Source organism: Rhinolophus sinicus, linkage group LG06, assembly GCF_036562045.2.
Source record: "Rhinolophus sinicus isolate RSC01 linkage group LG06, ASM3656204v1, whole genome shotgun sequence".
NCBI lineage: Eukaryota > Metazoa > Chordata > Mammalia > Chiroptera > Rhinolophidae > Rhinolophus > Rhinolophus sinicus.
Genome location: NC_133756.1, coordinates 45,604,688 through 45,622,748, shown reverse-complemented (window position 1 = coordinate 45,622,748; position 18,061 = coordinate 45,604,688). Strand labels below are relative to the sequence as shown.

Genomic DNA, 18,061 nt, shown 5'->3' with positions numbered 1-18,061 from the left:
TTTATTAATAAAAAGACAAATGACCCAATAAAAACGGGCAAAAGATATGAACAGACACTTCCCAGACAGATAAATGAATGACCAATCAGCACTTGAAAAGCTCACCAGTTACCAACAAAATGTAACTTAACAATCATATAAATGCAAAAGAAAATGCAAATGAAATGTCACTAGAAACCACTAGGCTAAAATCAAAAAGACATTTGAGAAGACAATCCTAAATGTTGGTGAGAAGGTGGAGCATCTGGAACTCTCACTGCTGTCAGGAGTATAAAACGCCACAACCACTTGGGAAAACAGCAGCTTTAATAACCATCAAAAAGTGGAAACAACCTAAATGTCTAACCACTGAGTAATATACAAGAAGTGGAGTGTCCTTATTATGGAGTACTACTCAGCAATAAAAAGGATTGAACTACTGATGCTTGCACCAACATGAAGGAATCCCAAAAACACTATTCGATGTGAAGGAAGCAAGATAAAAAAATAGTATATATTGTATGATTCCATTCAACTGAAGGTCTAGAAAAGCAAAACTAAACTATCGTGACAGAAAACAGATCTGTGGTTGCCTGGGGCTGGGGGTATGAGGAAACTGACTACAAAAGAGTATGAAGAACGCTTTTAAGGTGATAGAAATGTTGACCATGCTATTGGTTATAGGGGTGCACATTTGTGAAAGCTCATCAAATGGTACACTTAAAACAGCTGTTCTTATTGAATGTAAATTATACCTCAAAGCTGATTTTTAAAAGCTATAACCACATATAATTATATCATTTTTATGAGGTCATGCATAAGGGTAAACCATACAATAAAGTTAAATTAAGGATTCAAGGAGAAATCCCTAAGCAGAAAAATCAAATTGTCTTAATAACCAAAGTCACTATGTAATCACATCCTAAATTTAGATAACAGCATCAAGAGAGTGAGGACATAAGAGGATAATGGCTCATTTTAGTTCTCCTGTCTAAAAAGAGAACAAGTCCTAGGAAAATGTTGAATGTTTTCCTAATACTAAACAATATGTAATGTTTGTCACAAAATTGTTTCTATCTCAGAAACAAAAAGACATTACTATACTAGAATAAGTAAAACAACTTTCATAGTGATAATTCTTGGGTAATCAATATATGCTTATGGTAAGGTCAGGGTATTATTTTTGAGAAGTCGGTAAAATGTGTACTACATTCTTCAAGAATCTCTTTTCTTTTTTTAATTAAAAATGAAAAATATTTAGAATAATCCTTCAGTGATCACTTTGCCAACACATATATTAAAATCGGAACGATACAAAGATTAGCATGGCCCCTGAGCAATGACGACACACAAATTCATAGCCAAATAGGAGTGGGGTAGGGGACTGCCTGAAAAAGGTGAAGAGAGGAAGAAGTATTATTGATAGATACAAAATAGTCACAGGGATATAAAGTACAGTGTAGCGAATACAGTCAATAATATGGTAATAACTATGTATATATAATAACCAGGGGGTATTAGTCTTATCAAGAGGAATCACTTTGTAAGTTATATAAATGTCTAACCACTATGCTGTACACCTAAAACTAATCTAAGCGAATACTGAATGTCAACTGTTCTTGAAAATAAATTGATTTTAAATAAAAGGATAATTCCTTAGAACTCTGAAAAACACAGGTATTGAGAAAAACATATTCCTGTACATTTACATTTTCAGACGACATCTCACACTGGAATAAAAATATTTCGGACTTGTAATAATAGTGTGTTCTGCATTATGTGAGGCTGATGAGAGCACACAGTGTCAACCGGGACGGTCAAGTTTCCTTGTACTGTTGGGAGGGAGCATCAGAGGGAAATTTTAGGTTTTTTGTGTTTTGCTGTGGCTGTTGTTGTTTTTTATTTTGAAAATAGCATTTAGAAGATTTAGAATACAAACTGAGGTCGTAACGCAACACTTCAAATAACACTTTCTGTAACTCATCCTCTAAAATGATTAAGTCTATACTCCTTTATTCTTACAGGTACATCACTGGAAACATTTGAGAAGACTTATTTAATATGCATCTTAGGAGTTTTATTAAACTAGCAAATAAATTAACCTCAAAAATAATAAGCTTAGGACCAAAGGGAAGCTTTAACTATTTTGTATTACTACTAAGGCTATGGTAAAGTATCATTTTCCTTATGATTGGTCTCCCAGATCATGGCAGGACACATTATTTTGACTGTAATTTGAAGTTTAATGAGACATTTATCATTCTAAAACCTCATAATAAAAGCATATGATTTTAATAATATTTCTTTCTTTCTAAAATTTTAGTGATTTAAAATAAACTCAAGTTTTTGAATTAAAATCCAAGTATCATAATCTGATTAATGTCTGTTTCTTCATCTATGCCTTCATTTTCTACAATTATTAGTATAAAGTTCCATGATTTAGGCAGGCACAATTAGGCTAGGTAAGATATGGCATCCCAGACAGCAAGACCTCATTCAGTATCTGCAGCTCCAATGTACCTTTTTGGTGAAAGAGGAGTCAGTGATCCCTCTTGGTGTTTTTACATTTCTGCTTGGGAAACTTTTACTTTACTAAGGTATACTAGAGAACTTCACCTGAGCTCCACCTTGCTGAATAACCAACTCTAAATCAGTCAAGCCTAATTAATTTTACTGTACTCACTGTACTTCTTTTAAATATCATCACAAATTAATCTCTACCTCTTGTTGCCAGCATTTCAATTCTAAATTATGCTTCAAAACTATTTACAGCTATTTTGCAATCTATGAAGCATGGATATTCTGCATTATGGAAGATGTAGTTTACTGACCACATTTTCACCTGAAGGCAGTCATGTTTAATAAAAATATTTGGCTCAAATTCTGTTTGCCTAAAATATCTGACTGGGAGAAAACATTCCAGAAAATAATTTAAATTCATTAGGAACATATTATATCAAATGGAAAAGCATTTGCCACAGTTCCATAGCCAGCACTTTTATGACTTAAGCAATCCATATTCAGGCATTTAAGTACTCTAACACATTTTTCCTTTAATGATTTTTCAGCTGAAAAAAAAAAAAAAAAACACATACAAAACCAACTTTTAAAAGATAATAGAAAAAAAAGATAATAGGATAAATGGTTGGGTTTTGCATTAATTTTATGAAGTGTGATCAACAACATCTCTTGTTAACAGACAAAAATAATTTGGCCAAAGAGAAGTTTGGCACTGGGAAAAAACAAAATCAGAACAGAAACATCATTCTCTTAAACATCTGTCTTCTAAATCAAAATTAAACCTGAAAACAAATTCACTTACCAATATTTTCTGTGGGCATCGAGACCCTGGTTGGTTCTACCAGATTGTCAGCCAGGACAAAAGCTCCTTCTTCCAATGTATCGAGTAACATTGTTGCAGTATGTGCTTGTTCAGAAGAATTCATGTGCTTCCAGGATTCCAAAGCTTCAGGTCTCAGGAGGTTGTCCACTGTGTCGACAATTGCCTGCATCCATTAGAAAACTATCATTAATTTGACTGCCTCTAGTACCAAGGTGATGTTCAATCACTGACTAGTGACAATTGGAATATTTATCTGTCATGATGATTTACTATTATCTCAAGATGGAAGGAAACCTGGACAACATATATCTGGTCAACTTGTAACATCTGACCATTTCAAAATAAGACGAATTGAAGATTAGTAGACTACTACTTGATTTTAAAGAATAAGTGTAAAAAGATGGCTGGTTTCTGTTTATCTAATCATCTCAGCTGTTGACAAGAAATACAACCAGCATCAGCTCAACCTGAGGAGTTACTCTTACTTAAAATCTCAAGACCTAAGTAATCTAAATAGAAAACACTGATGTCTCTGGACATATTTATGCTTGAAAACATTGTTTTTTGGAACTTAAACTAAAATAACAACCAAAATTGTGCCTTAAAACATTATCTACTCATTACCATTGGGAAAGAACCAAGATGATTTCAAAGTTTATAAACGATCTGTGAATATTTTCACTCTACCAATTCCCTGTCCAACTAAAAAACAGCTGAAAATACCTTAATTCATCATCAATGATTTGTTTTTAAATGAATCAAGAGAACAGTAAACATATTTAAAGCCTATACTAATAATTTAATGAAAACAGAGAGGCAGAACGGTCTTCACAAACATCCAAGTTGCAAATATTCATATATGTAGGTTTAGTCTATTATTATGCAAAATGACATTAAATAAAAATATAACCCAGTTGGTTAAGCAATTCAAGTCAGGCTTTTGTACTGATACTTACTGTAGCTGTACACTGACCGTGGCTTAGATAGCTGAAATCACTAAGTTTGTCTGCTCTATCCCATTTACCTAGTCACAATGTGTCTTTAAGCACATAAATATGTTGGTTTGATCTATTGGTAATCACAGAAGCAAAAAGAACACACGTTGTACAAAGAACAACAACAAAAATTGCTAGTTTGAGATACTACATTAAAATGAGCGGGGGGGGGGGGAATTGTTTGAGGCTACTGTCAGAGTAAGATTAATTAGCTTAATCCATCTTAATATCCTCATCTGTCTGCCTCGTGAGCCACCATGACCTTCCTGGCAGGTGAAGAAACTTTCAAGGGGCGTTACAGGTTTTTTTCTTTCTCTAATGGGAGATAGAATAGTCAAAATGCTCACACTGATACTGCTGCAGCCATTAACTAAAGTGGAATAGAAATTGGTCTGCTGAGGCCAGATTCATTAGCCACCAAAAAATACAGTCTGGAGCCTCTAATCTAAGTTACAAATGAATCCTCTGTCAGAAAGCAGGAACCTGCTTCATTTGCATAGTGTAAGTCAGCTTCTGATTTGTTATTTAAGAAGTTTTATTAGTCTTATCTGAACAGAGCAGATCATCTGTGACATACTGAAAATGACACTGGCCAGAAATTAAGGTCATGCTGAAATTTCCTATGTATACACATAACTCGCCGATGACATGCTTTTATTAATTTGAAACACTTCTTATTTATTACCATTTGTACTTTTCTGGTGGAATCAAAATGATCATTAGCGTAATCATATTCCTGAAGTAGTCTCTCCCTGCCAAAGAAAGAAAGCTATTCTTTTCCCACTGAGATATGTGTCCTGGGCAACATACCAATTATTACATTTCACACATTAACTAATACCTTAACGGTGAACTGAAAGTTTCAGTATGACAAATTTTATACTCTTCAGCAGTTATTTCTTTGCCCCCATCCAAAAGGCTAAAAAGGGGTTTTCAGAATTTTACTAACTAAAGAGACTTTCCAACCACCTTTTCTTGTAAAGTTCTGAGACCCCCACAATATCTATTATTAACTAGTGAGATGCCATTCTTTTTTTTTTCCCTAGACCTTGCCAACCAATATTATGAAGGCATAGCTTTCATGTGGTACAAAAAGTACAAAGTTATTTTGTTTTGTTGTCACATGTATATGGATTAGTTCTCCAAGGTTTGATTTACTAGGGATATGGTCCCCAGATGAGTAAGATTAGAAAGTAACTATCCCCCCAAAAGGAACTTTCAAAATTCAGAATAAAACAAAATGCAATGTGGTATGATTATTTTGATCTATCACACAGAGCTAGCATGGTATAATTCCACAGTAAGCCTCAGCATGTTTCCTATTACTTGGGTCTACCAGGGAGAAAAACCGGCTGAAGAGGATAAGAATTCTAAGCCAAACACTGGCTTTCTGTTCTTACTGGCCTGAAAAAAACCAACATACAACACATATCGGTAGCACTGTCATATTATTTATATTCCATTACTAGTAACCCATCCCAGTATCAACCTGATTCTAGAAATGACCCCTAAAAATTTCAGGACAAAGCTTATTTTATTTTAAGAGTATACCACAGAGATAAAAAAGCAGTGACTTTTTCATGCACATACATTATGACTATACAGTCTTTGATATGATAAACTGCCAAGAATATATCATAGCTGTTTTAGTCAAGTTGTTGTTGTTGTTGTTGTTTTTTAAATCCACAGAGATGACAACAAGAACAAAACAAAGAGACTATTATGATTACTTTCCAATTCAGAGGATAGTTCTTTGAAATTCTTGTATTTTGGATGAATGGAAAAACAGCAAAAATTATAAAAATAAATGATTTGCTTATTCTGGGAGTAATATACCTATGAAAAGCCAACATTTGTACAGCTGATATGGGGCACATTATATAATTATCAAAGACTGAAATACATTGGGTCATGCAGCAAAATGATAAAGCGTGGCAGGTAGCTGAAGAAGGGAGAAAGCAGGGTGATAGCACAGGAGAGATACCTTAAGGTAAGCCCTGCATGTCTTCTCTCGTTTTTGGAGCTTTTTAGTAAAAGAAAAGAAAATCAGAGGTTAGATTTTATCTGTTGAAAATGAGGAAAGAAAAAATCCTCAAAGATTAAGCTTGTGTTTCTGAGCTCAAAATTCATTATGTAGTGTACGTAGTCTTCTGGATTTTTTTGAGTCTACAATGACTGCGCAAATTGTGTATTTACAGTTTTGAGCTATATTTTACTAAGTATACAAACTCAAAGTATCTTGGTAAAACTAGAGACAAAATATGTGGTCAAAAGGAAAGGAAAAAAGTCTATTTTTTCACCCCATAAAATACATTGGGCACAGATTTTGGATTACTATGAATCTCATATACATACTTATTTTTATTGTATGGTTAAAATAACTACCAAATTTATGTCACAGTAGGAAAAATTAATAATACTAATATACTATGCTCCTACAGAGGGAAAGTAACACTAATACACTACTATATTCCTAGAGAGGGAAATGCCTCCTTCTCCCAAAACCTGCCATTGAAAACAGTATTTCAGTGGCTAACATTCCTGTATGTGTCGCAATTTGGCTAGAACCCTAAGAGCTGAAGGTATGAGGACACAAAGTATGGGAATTATAGAACACATAATCTCTCCAAGTGCAGACAATGCATTCTAAAGTGAGAGTGCTGACCACAAACAGGTGGATGAAGTTTGCCACCAACTCAGGTAAGATCTCCCTCAAGTAATTTTCTTTCTTTCTTTTTTTTTTTTTTAAAGCCATATTGCTCCTTTCTCAATTAGGATTCTTTCTTGGGAAATGAACCAATTTATAGGTTTTGGTTCTGAGTGTATGTCAGAGGGGCAGTCAACAGCTAGAAGAATCCAGAGGTGCCACAGAAACTGTCTAATGGAAAAAAAAACAGAAAATCTCTACCTACCTTGTTATAACTCCGTCCAGCTGAGTCCTTTTCACTAGGTTTCAGTTCCTGCAGTTGTGCGTCAAGAATGTCCACCAACTGCTCCATCAGTCTTACTGAAGAACTCACATCCCCAGCAAACACGGGCCCTTTGGTATGTTTAGCTAGTTCATTGGCAAGACTAGCGGCGTTTTCCCCACTTCTGATCTGAAATGCCAATTTATATTATCTCAGTAAGATTTCTTGCTCTGTTTGTGGCTTCTTGTTCTTCTCCTGAGTATCTTTGTTGTGGTGAAAAATATATTTGCAAATAAGTCAAAATCTGCAAGTAATTGAGACCAATAACCTTCTCTTCATTTCAGATGATTAAAGGTTCTTAGATCCTCAACACACAAGAGAAATTCTTAACCAGACATTTAAAAGAAACAAAAGGGGGAAAAAAAAATCCAGCCAGAAATCCTTTTTAAAAGTTTTCAGACAGCTCTCTCATTTCACGGCAACCATTTTAAACTGTTGTTTAAAAATCTGATTTATTTATTCCAATGATCCAGGAATTTAAATCAGAATGTAATCAGTATGATACTGAGGGTGATTATCTACTGCTTAGTTTCAGAAAGGTAGATGGGAAAGGAGAAACTAAAATGTCACTGCATTACACTGTAATATTAAAGTTACTAATTCTTTTAAAGCCCTTTTTACTTATTCTATCATAATCATCTGTGATATAAACATCTGCTTGCATTCTGTGGCTTCAGTTGCAAACATAATGATATTTGATTTATTAGGCCAACGCACTATTTGTCTTACAAACATCAAAAGAAACAGAACTAACTAAATATGAATGAAATTAAGCAAGTATGTACTCATTTAAAAGCTTAACATAGAAAACAGCATGCCCCAAAACATATGTAACTTTGAATAAATAGTTTACAGACAAAACTCTGCATAATTTTTTACTTTTATACTGAACAAAGAGCAACGAAGCTGGTTTTAACATGCAAAGCTAAATTATTTATGTTAGAAGTTAAAGCCCTTAATCACCAATGTGTATCATATTAAAAGGTTCCAACCAACCTTCTGAGCCAGCTGATTTACCCAGTGTGAAGTACAGTTGCTAAGATCGGGGCCCTTAGGGTTCCATGTTCCAGTGGAAACCATGCAGAGATACGAGGCAGTTCCTACAACAGATGCAGAAAACAACAGTGAAATTGAAATCATTTTTCTGCATGCATTCGGGAAATCAGCTATGATGATCCTACCCTGCGTGTTAAATTTTGAATAAACACTAATGGAAGTAGTTGACAATAACTGACAAAAAGTAGGGTGAAATGCAGATTATAAACAGTAAATATAAAGTCAGCATAGAAATATCAGACGTTTACAGCAAACAAACAAAAAGCCCTTGATTTTCTTGGGACTCATCCAAAATGATACTTGTAATGAATAAGGCAGCTGGAAGGAAGCCTCACTAGAGTCCATGGGCAAAACTCTCAGGCTTGACCTAGGTCTTGAAGAGGGAGAGGTAATTCAGGGCCTGACCTTAAATGATTTTTACATTTTAAAAACCATTAGGTGGTCGATAGATGCTACGTTCCCGAAGTAACAAAAATAACAACAAATTTGGCTAATGTAAGTATCTCCTTCCTCAAATAAAATCATTTCAGTGTAACTCAGAATCTACCGCAACTAAAATGTAACATGTATGTATAGTTTTTCACAGGAAATACCTCTCGTTCCCTTGGGACATGGTCGTTCAACCATCATTCCCCTTTGTGTCTGAGGCCACCTTATCCCCCTCGCGTCTAATGCTTCGCAGAATCTCTCTGGCAGGGGAAAAATATTTGTTACAGGAGGAATTTTGGTTGTCGAAACTGCTGGAGGTGGTTTTGTCCCTTTGCTTCCTTCCTGTGATCCAGCTCCAGTTGTGCTCACAGGGCCTTTTTGAGAAGGAGTGCTTGTGGTTGATACAGTGGTTTTGAACAGCTCAGCTGAAGAAGTTATTGTCACAGCTGTGGTAGGCACTATGGAAAAAAGATGAGTGTGTTAATCTCAAACACACACTCGTGCTCACATACAGGCACACATCTGAATGTGTATATGCACGTACACACAAAACCGCACCCATCCAACCACCCATAAACCAACAAAATGAGCATTGCTGAGAACATCAGTAGCTGCCAGGGAGAATAAATCTCTTCATTTCTGCCAATTTATTCATATTCTTGGCTAAGTGATGGCAGCTTAGGCTTCACTATATATTTCGCTTATGACTCTGTGTTAGGCTTACTTCTCAATGAAATATTTGATAATACAAGTTAAGTATATTTTATCATATATATCCAACAGGAAATAAAGGAGAGTTTGACATAACGTTTCAATGTACATACCAAATGGATCATGTTACTAAGTAATTTAGAAAAATTCTTTTCTTATATATATTCATACTCTACAACCAAATTCAAAGTATCAACAAAGTCTGACAATTACATATAATTAGAACAATAGAAAATTTCAAGTCACCCACTCTACATCTTGCAGGAAAATAAATACTGTGACATCTTTCCACCCAGCAGCCATTCTTGCTTGAGAGACTTTTGAGCATGCCTGATTAGATCCAAACAGAAGATAAGCTTGGCTTGCTTGTGCTGTTTTAAGGAAACATCTTTACTTTTGAAAACGAAGGTATAAAGGCAACTAGTTCTGGTCAGAGGTTATAATGCAATCTCTTATCAAGAAAACAGGTCAGATCAAATCATGCCTAATTTGAAACCAACCCTACACATTTTGCTGACTCTAACAGAGAGTATAAAAGGAACTACAGTGACACATTTTAAAAGTAGAAATTTAAAAAGAAGTGTTTAAAAAGGTTAAAAAAAAAAAATCAATGGAGCTTAAGGTTTCTTTCATGAATTACCATTTAATTAGTTTAAACAACAACAAAAATTCTGTCGGTAAAACTTATAGTACTATTGTTTGAAATCTATTATGTGATCACACTCAAGTTTTATGAACATTTATAGACACCAGCTCCTAAATCCTGATACATATGACGCCTTAAATTTAAATTGTTATGAGTATAGCCAATCAAAAATAATGACTTTCAAAAGAATCTTACAAAAACATTAACTTATGTTATGCTTGTTCTATACATAAGAAACAAACTAGAACATTAAAATGTATTAGAAAACAAGCTCCTATTATCACTGTGTTTACTATTTTAAGCTCTAGTCCATAAACAGCTGTTTATACAATTCTGACAGTATTGACAGAGTAGGGTAAGCTTATCAGAGAAACCTTGTTTCTAGTTCTTTCGTAGTGACAAACTTCTTGTTATCAATGAAGTGCACTACACACTTTCTACACCTTTTTTCCTTCTCTAGCCAGAGAAACTTCTTAAGCATATGTTTTACTTCCAGGGATAATTTATTGACCATATGAGAGAAGCCTGTGTACATTAGTCAAACATCACCCAGCCAGCTGCTGCAGAAACCTATTCAAACCCGTCTATCTTTTTCTGTAAAGCACTTGCCTGACATCTTGTTAAACCTCTATAATTTTCTTTTGATTACAATGCAGCCAGGCTTTCAGTGCTTTCTCAATTAACATTTGTCAAAAGCATCACAATCTTTTGCAGAAGTGTCAAATGACTGCTGCTGAATCCAATTTGAGAGGCGAGTGGAGAATTGGAGCAAAAAGAGGAAAGGGCAGAACAAAGTGGTTTAGTGCTTTACCATCTATGTATCCCGCAGCACTGTACTAATTAGTACATACTTAATCACTGAAATGTATGTTAACAATACTACAATTGGTGATCAGTTAGCTAAGCATCAGTAAAGATTCATAATAACTGAATGAAGGTAGGCAATAAAATGTCCTCTGTTAAAATTTCATGCAACATCCTACATCCTGTTTGCAAGAGACTTTTGATAATTTTCATAGCTTTTCACCTTTTGTTCATCAAAAGAAGTTTAAAGGAAATCAACACATTCTTCAAAGGTAAATCAGTAAAATATTGGGACGTCATGAAAGTAAACTTTAAGTGGCGCAATTAAACTTCTTTGGAGAACAACTAGAATTTCTGGGATTTTGCAAGACCACAGTTTAGCAACTTCAAGGAAATCAATTTTTTGTAAGGTTGAAGATAGAAATGCAGTGGTACTTCTAAAAAGTAATATTTCTTTCCCTAGGTGAAGACAGGGCATCTGATATGATAAAAACTTAATACTTATTCAGCATTTATGTACTGGACACTATGTTAATGTTATGCTAATTACCATACAAAAAATATCAGATCATCTTATTTAATCTACAACCCCATGAAGTAGACACTATGATTATCTTCCTTTTACAGAAGAGGAAACTGAGCCAGAGAAGGTTAAGCAAAGGTCACTTGTCCATACTCTTAAATGCTATGCTCTTACTTTTCTAGCTAAAAGATTTTGATAGACTTTGGCAAACTCTGGCACCCCATGAAGCAATGTGCCCTGATTTTGGAGCACGGAACTGACACTGTGTTCTGTGTAAATCTCTAAAAGAAGAAAAGGTGTGGGAAGGTGCGTAAGGTACTGGAGCAATAAACAACAGTTTCATACTGAAACTTACGGGGCACAAGTTCAAAACTCTAAAATATCCTATAAATGATAATGAAAACATGGCAACTCACAATAGCATTTTATCTTACATCTGAAATCCAGATTCTGCTTTACAGAGCTCTACCCCAGTTAGTGGGATGTCATATCAAACGTCTGCGTTAATTCATTTAACATTCTGCCCACCGCTATCATCTGAGTACAGAGACCTAGAAACGGTACTAATAAAATGCTAATAAACATTTAATAGGGACCCATGACAATGTTCACAAACATAGACGGAATGGTTCTATTTACTATGGTAGTTTACTAAGAACTTGCTATTGATTATCAGTTTTTTTCCTGCATGAAAAGATTTAAGGACAACATCCTTTTGTTTTCAGGGTAGTCTGCCATCATCCAGGTGCAAGAACTCACCCGTGCGTGCGTTCTTCTCTGAATGAACTTCAGCTCAAGTCAGTTTGCAGCCTGGAAGGCCAAAACTGCGTATCCCTTAAATTTACCCTCATTTAATGTTCAGAAATACTGGTCCTCTTTTATTGAGAGCATTTACTATCAGTGGGAAGATGTTTCAAGAAATATGTATTATATGTTAAATACTTCTGAAAAAAATAATCCTAACTGGCTCTCTTGATAAAAAGTTTCCTCCTATGTGTCATACTTGATTAGAGTAATTATTCAGGAGCTGTCAAAACCCAAGACACACATTTTTTTATATTTGGGTTGTCAAATTTGCAGACAGAAAAGGTAAATATAAAGAAAGTCAGATTAAAGAAGAGAAAAAAATGTTAAAATAAAATTGAAACAGGTTTTTCCTAAGCCCACGTTAGAGAGAAAGAAGGTGCAAAGAGGAAAAACAGACCTAGTTTAGGCAAATGGAGCAAACGAACGATGCAGAGATCACAAAAAGCTAAAATTCAATGAAAAAAAAAAGAAAAATTTATTTGAAAACCATGATCAAGGCAAAGAAATAATATACTTGGGCTGTCAAAAATAAAAAGGCTTGGATTTGTAAACAGGAAAAAAAAATATTGAAACTCATGCATTACGAAGCAATCCACAACGAAAAATGAAAGGAATGGTTAATTTTATAGCACAGTGTAAGCCTTGGCAACATACATAGCAGCAAACCCAGTACACAAGGCTCTGTGAATTTCAGCCAAACCAGTCCATCACTGCTTTGTATGAAAGTAAAAGAACTGATCTCTAATTGCTCTGTCCCATCAGTTTCTTGGATCATGTTTCTGGAAAGCTGACGGTGGCTTACTGGTTTGACCTAAATTTATGGGCCAGAATAGTTCTGCAAGGCCCCATCTAGATATCAGCACACATCCTGGAGGAGAGAAACAGGAGTCTCTCTAAAAGCATATAAAGATAAATTATAAGGAGAGCGAGATTAAGATAACATGATTCAAAAAACAGCAAGAAAAATTTAGGTCAGATAAAAGTTTTTTACCACTAAGGGTTTAATAAGGGCTAATATGAATTTTCACTTTCTGGGACTATTTAAGAATGGCTAACTCAGGGGGAAACCATTACGAAAAAGAATGGCTAACTATTTTGGGTAACAAAACACAGCTGTAGGAACACAAGTTACCAAATATATGTAAGTTTCTCATTTTCAAAGCTGGTAACTGCTCTTTCCAAAAAGCATCTGAATTATCAAAGACTTTTTCATCTGAAATGGAACAAATTATATACTAGAATATAAGCCACATGTGGAAAATAACATTATTACTCATCTTGTATTAAATGAAGTACTTTTGTGACAAGTGGATGGGGCAATGATTCTTTGTTGAACTAAATCTCTACTCAACTTTATTCACAATCTTTCAGGTGTTGCCTGATTATGAATTTGCATTTTTAAAAAATATTTCCTTTCTTTGATTTTTCTAATGGAAAGGAAGAGATTTACTACCAGGCAAAACAAATGTAACAGCTGTGAGGGTAATACAGGTTACAAAAAAGGTTAAGACAAGTAACAATGCAACCCTCATCCATTCCTGACGTGTGCCTTTTACAAACCTACAGGGTAAAGAAGAAGCATGATACCAGCTTTTAGAAAAACAACTGAAACACAGGAAACATCCCAAATTACTGGCCTCAAGAGAAAAAAGATTATGTCTAAATTTGAAAATAAATGACTCTAACATATTATCAGTAAAGATTTTTACGCACTAAAAGATTTAATTGTTGAAAATTTAACAATAGGATATTACCACTATAATTTTAAGCCAAAATTTTCTAGACATAAATGAATTAGAGAAAAGGGTGCATTGCGGTAAATCAGTGTCGTTCTTTCTCTTATTTTATGAACAAAAATCACATATTTTGGTATTCTATGACTCAAATTAAAAATCCAACAAAAGACTGTGACTTCTGCTTGTGACCCCATGACAATATTTAGAACTTAGTAACAGCATATTGTAAAATAATATGGGTACATGTAGTTATGTTTAAGTGTATGGCTGTGTACTGCTTTAACAGAAGAAAAAGATATTAGTATCTGTTCCACCTTGTTGAAGAGATGATTTAATCACTAAAGAACACTGTGGTTCCTAAAATTCTGAAGTAACTCAGTAAACTGAAGTATTAATTCGTATCTTTAAAACAAATACCATTGTTCAAAGAGAAAAGACTGATAATTAGTGCAAGTTCTATAATAATATAATAGGTTCTTCTTTCATCATGTGTATGAGGAGATCTTGTTTTAGTGAAATAGTCATGTAATTTACTCTCAAAAATTGTCCCACAGAAATGAATTCACTTGTTAAACTAAAATATATTTCCAAAGATTTAGCATTACTTCCTAATAGCATTCTCCATAAAGTTACCTAAAAAGAACACAAAAAAAGGCTAGCAGATCCATCCATCTTCATAAGTCATCACCTGGGACCATTTGTCACTTGGTGACAAATCATCACTTGTCACCGACAATCCATGGGTGACAGTTAAAGTCACAGAAATACTGGCCTAAAAGCATCAGTAATTTATCAGGAAGTAAAAATGCGTATTTTATATGACGATCCAGGAAGATGTTGGATGCCTCATCTCTGGCCTAGAGAGCACACGTCAAAACTTCAAAACACTTATGCCTGGCATTGTACATCAAGCCTAGGAATTCTCCTGGGACTTCCTAACACGTATTTCCCTTAACCACTGGCGCCAAGAAGTTAAAAGGTCTGCGTATATCTTGTAATCAATTCAGAAGTCAGGTAGGGGAAACACACACACACACACACACACACACACACGCAGCTAACAGGTTTGTAGCTGCTATTACATTTTTAGCAATGAAAAACTAAATAACCAATGATGCTATAATTTTTTTGAAGCCAACATTTACGTGAAGAAATTCAGAAAAAATGGACTAAAATAAGGCTAAAATGTACAACGGAAATGTGACATTATCTTTTGTTCTTTATGAAAGGAGGAAAAAATAAACAGGCAGGAAAAAAAACTGAAGAAGTTTTCCAGAAATAAGTTGTTCACAAGACATATGCATTAATAACCAAACATTCTTACCTTGGGCAGGATCAGGTGGACCAAACTCCAGAGAATATCGTAAAATGAAGTTATTGTTCCACACGTAGAGTTGGTTATCTCTAGGATTGTAATCCACTGCAGCAATATACTGGTACTGGTTGGGGAAGGGAACATCTACATACTCCCCTCGGTTTAATCGGGTATTGTAAATGTAATCAATTGCGTTCTTGCCTGTTTCACTCTCATTGTCTTGATAAACTGATCTGACCACATAGAGCACTCCACAGATCATAAACGCATTTGATGCAGCACGTTTGTCATACACAGTCTCCCACGTTGCTTCAAATCGAAGAGTGTATGGATTCAGTTGGCTAATAACTATCATTCCATTGTTCTGTTCAGTGGCATAAATGACCCATAAGCCATTTTCATCCACTGCTAGGTCAATATCAGTCTTTCCTCCCCATCTATAAGGCGAGGTATCATGATAGTTGGCATAGTTAATTATGGCCTCTCCACTCTTAATTCTAGTCCTCAAGTCAAATTTCACAATATTCCTCGTTCGTTCTTTGTTAAAGAAGACGGCGCCATCATATACCACAAATCCAGTACCATCTACTCGATTTGGAAGTTTGTACGTTGTTGTTTGGCGACTGTTTTGGAAATCTTCTAAAGAAGCGTATTCTATTAAAGTGTCGGTACGATAGGGAGTCCAGGGCATGAAATAAATTTTATCTGCAGCCTGAAGAGGGTCCTTGCACCAAGCACCTGCCTTTTGTTCAGCTTCATATATACATGGTGAGTCCACTATTGCTTTCAAGGTCCCAGGGCACACAAAAACTAACAGTCACAGAGAAAAAGACAAAAATTAAGTGAAGTTAAAAAAAAAAAATACACAAGTAAACACGAGTTTTAATAATCAAAAATCAAGAGAAACATTCATTTATTAACATTGAATTTTACCAAAATTTATACTGAATACACTTAATACAAGTACTACCCTTCTTTCTTCAAGTTACCATAATCAATGTGCCAGCATAGAAAGTGGCTGGGGTTCATTTTCACAAATGTAAACCTAGGTTTAAGATCATTCATAATTGAGCTGAGAATTTACATTTTTGCTATGTGTTTTCATCTGATAATTTGGTAATTTAAGATTTAAAACTTTGAGCTTTGTGCATAATGGTATACAAAAGACTTTGTTTTAGTCCAAACTTTGTAATCTTCCTTCCCAGGCTCACTTATGAGCCCCCAAAATTAAAACGCTAAAATAAAGCAAATAAAACAAACAAACAAAAAATACCCCAATGTAAAGGCTTATTTATAACTTTTACAGAAGTTAGACTGAAAACAAAGGAGCCTGAATTGAAGAAACATAAATATTTGGAAAATGCAATTAGGAGCAGAGAAAAGTAAATACAAGGAAAGCAGTGATGAAACGACCAGGAGACCCTGTAACCATGGCATGCTATGGAGAGGGTTCTGGAAACCAGGCAACATGACACTTTAATAAAAAAATATCCAAGGGTGTCAGAAAAAGAGATAAAGGGTGAAAAAGAAACAGAGAAAGGACATTTCCCCCTCGCCGACTTCAGAATTTTGATCCCATTACCAGATTTAGCAGTCATATAATTTCATTGTAAACAGTCGACTTCTTTATGAGGTGCATTTATGAGATCCTGCTGATTTTTTTAACGTCAGAAGTGTTGTGGGGGAAGGGAAGGGAGGAGGTAACATCCATAAGGCACATAACAGGGAGCTGGGGTTCAGACTGTATACGTTATTTACCTTTTTGCTCCACTTCTATTTTAAGCATCGGAAGAAAAATAAAAAGAGTGCAAGGAAAAAAGAAAAAAGATTAAAATAAATTGACTATTAGTCTAAGACTGAATTCGTAATAGATGCTAAATATAGGAAGAATAAGAGCTGCACTACTTTGGATAAAGAGAAACACACAACAGGAAAACCTAGCAGGAAAAAGATTCTAAAGTTACATAAAAGAACATGGATCAATCATTTTAGTAGATTAAGGAGGCAATGCAAATATGTTGGCATGTTGCTTCACTTAGTGTACCTGAATAAATAATGAAATTCTTCACTAATGCATGGTATGCATACTCTTGCTTTTCCAAAGTCACTCAGCAGTCTTATCGAGTTTTACTTTATACATGTATGCTCTAGACACAAACGCATGCATAGGTGTATCATCTCCTTTATCTTATCATGTGAGCTCATCATTAAATTGACTAAAATTAGGTTAAGAATAACAACAGCAAAATATATTTATAAAAATGGCAACTTAATTTTGGAGCTTAGGTCAAACTTAATGAATACTGACATGGCTACATCTTGACATTTTTTTCAAAGATATTTATGTAAGAAGAAATATATAAGTATGTATCTCTGTACATGTTTCAATTGTTTTTCTATTATTTTCTATTTCTAGAAAAATACATCTTAACCGTAAAAAAATAAAGCCTCCTTTACAGGAACATACAAATCTCCCCCACCTACCCCAACAGGGATTTGTGGGGCCAGGTAGTGCCTTTCTTCCCCACTAATAATTAGTAAATTTACTTATTTAGGTTTATAGATATTTTATATTATAAAATTCTTACTAAATTCTCTATATTACATATCTCAAACTTGTAATACTAAAACTATTTTTAAAAAAAGTAAGCAAAATACATACAAGGAAAAAGCAAGCACAGTAGGCAAGGAGAAAAAGGAAGAAAGAATTATGGTTAGCTTTTTTTGACATTGTCTACCACCATCAAT

At 34.6% G+C, this 18,061-nt stretch overlaps 1 protein-coding gene and 1 non-coding gene across 44 annotated transcripts in view; one reads left to right on the top strand and one right to left on the bottom strand.

Moving 5' to 3' along the window:
- Positions 1-18,061, bottom strand: part of ADGRL2 (adhesion G protein-coupled receptor L2) — a 597,884-nt gene that overhangs the window by 31,788 nt on the left and 548,035 nt on the right. For 22 of the 43 annotated variants that reach the window (XM_074335025.1, XM_074335028.1, XM_074335029.1 and 19 more), the window contains 7 exons: positions 17,072-17,086; positions 15,323-16,123; positions 8,936-9,229; positions 8,283-8,386; positions 7,230-7,415; positions 6,302-6,340; positions 3,302-3,485 (listed from right to left, as the gene is read on the bottom strand). In XM_074335025.1, the coding sequence (XP_074191126.1) occupies positions 3,302-3,485; positions 6,302-6,340; positions 7,230-7,415; positions 8,283-8,386; positions 8,936-9,229; positions 15,323-16,123; positions 17,072-17,086 (1,623 nt within the window). The remainder of the gene's footprint in view (positions 1-3,301; positions 3,486-6,301; positions 6,341-7,229; positions 7,416-8,282; positions 8,387-8,935; positions 9,230-15,322; positions 16,124-17,071; positions 17,087-18,061) is intronic. The other 21 variants (XM_074335040.1, XM_019754311.2, XM_019754334.2 and 18 more) reach the window with 3 other exon arrangements.
- Positions 1,253-1,357, top strand: LOC141572520 (U6 spliceosomal RNA). The gene has a single exon (XR_012497847.1). It is a non-coding gene; the product is annotated as a U6 spliceosomal RNA (small nuclear RNA).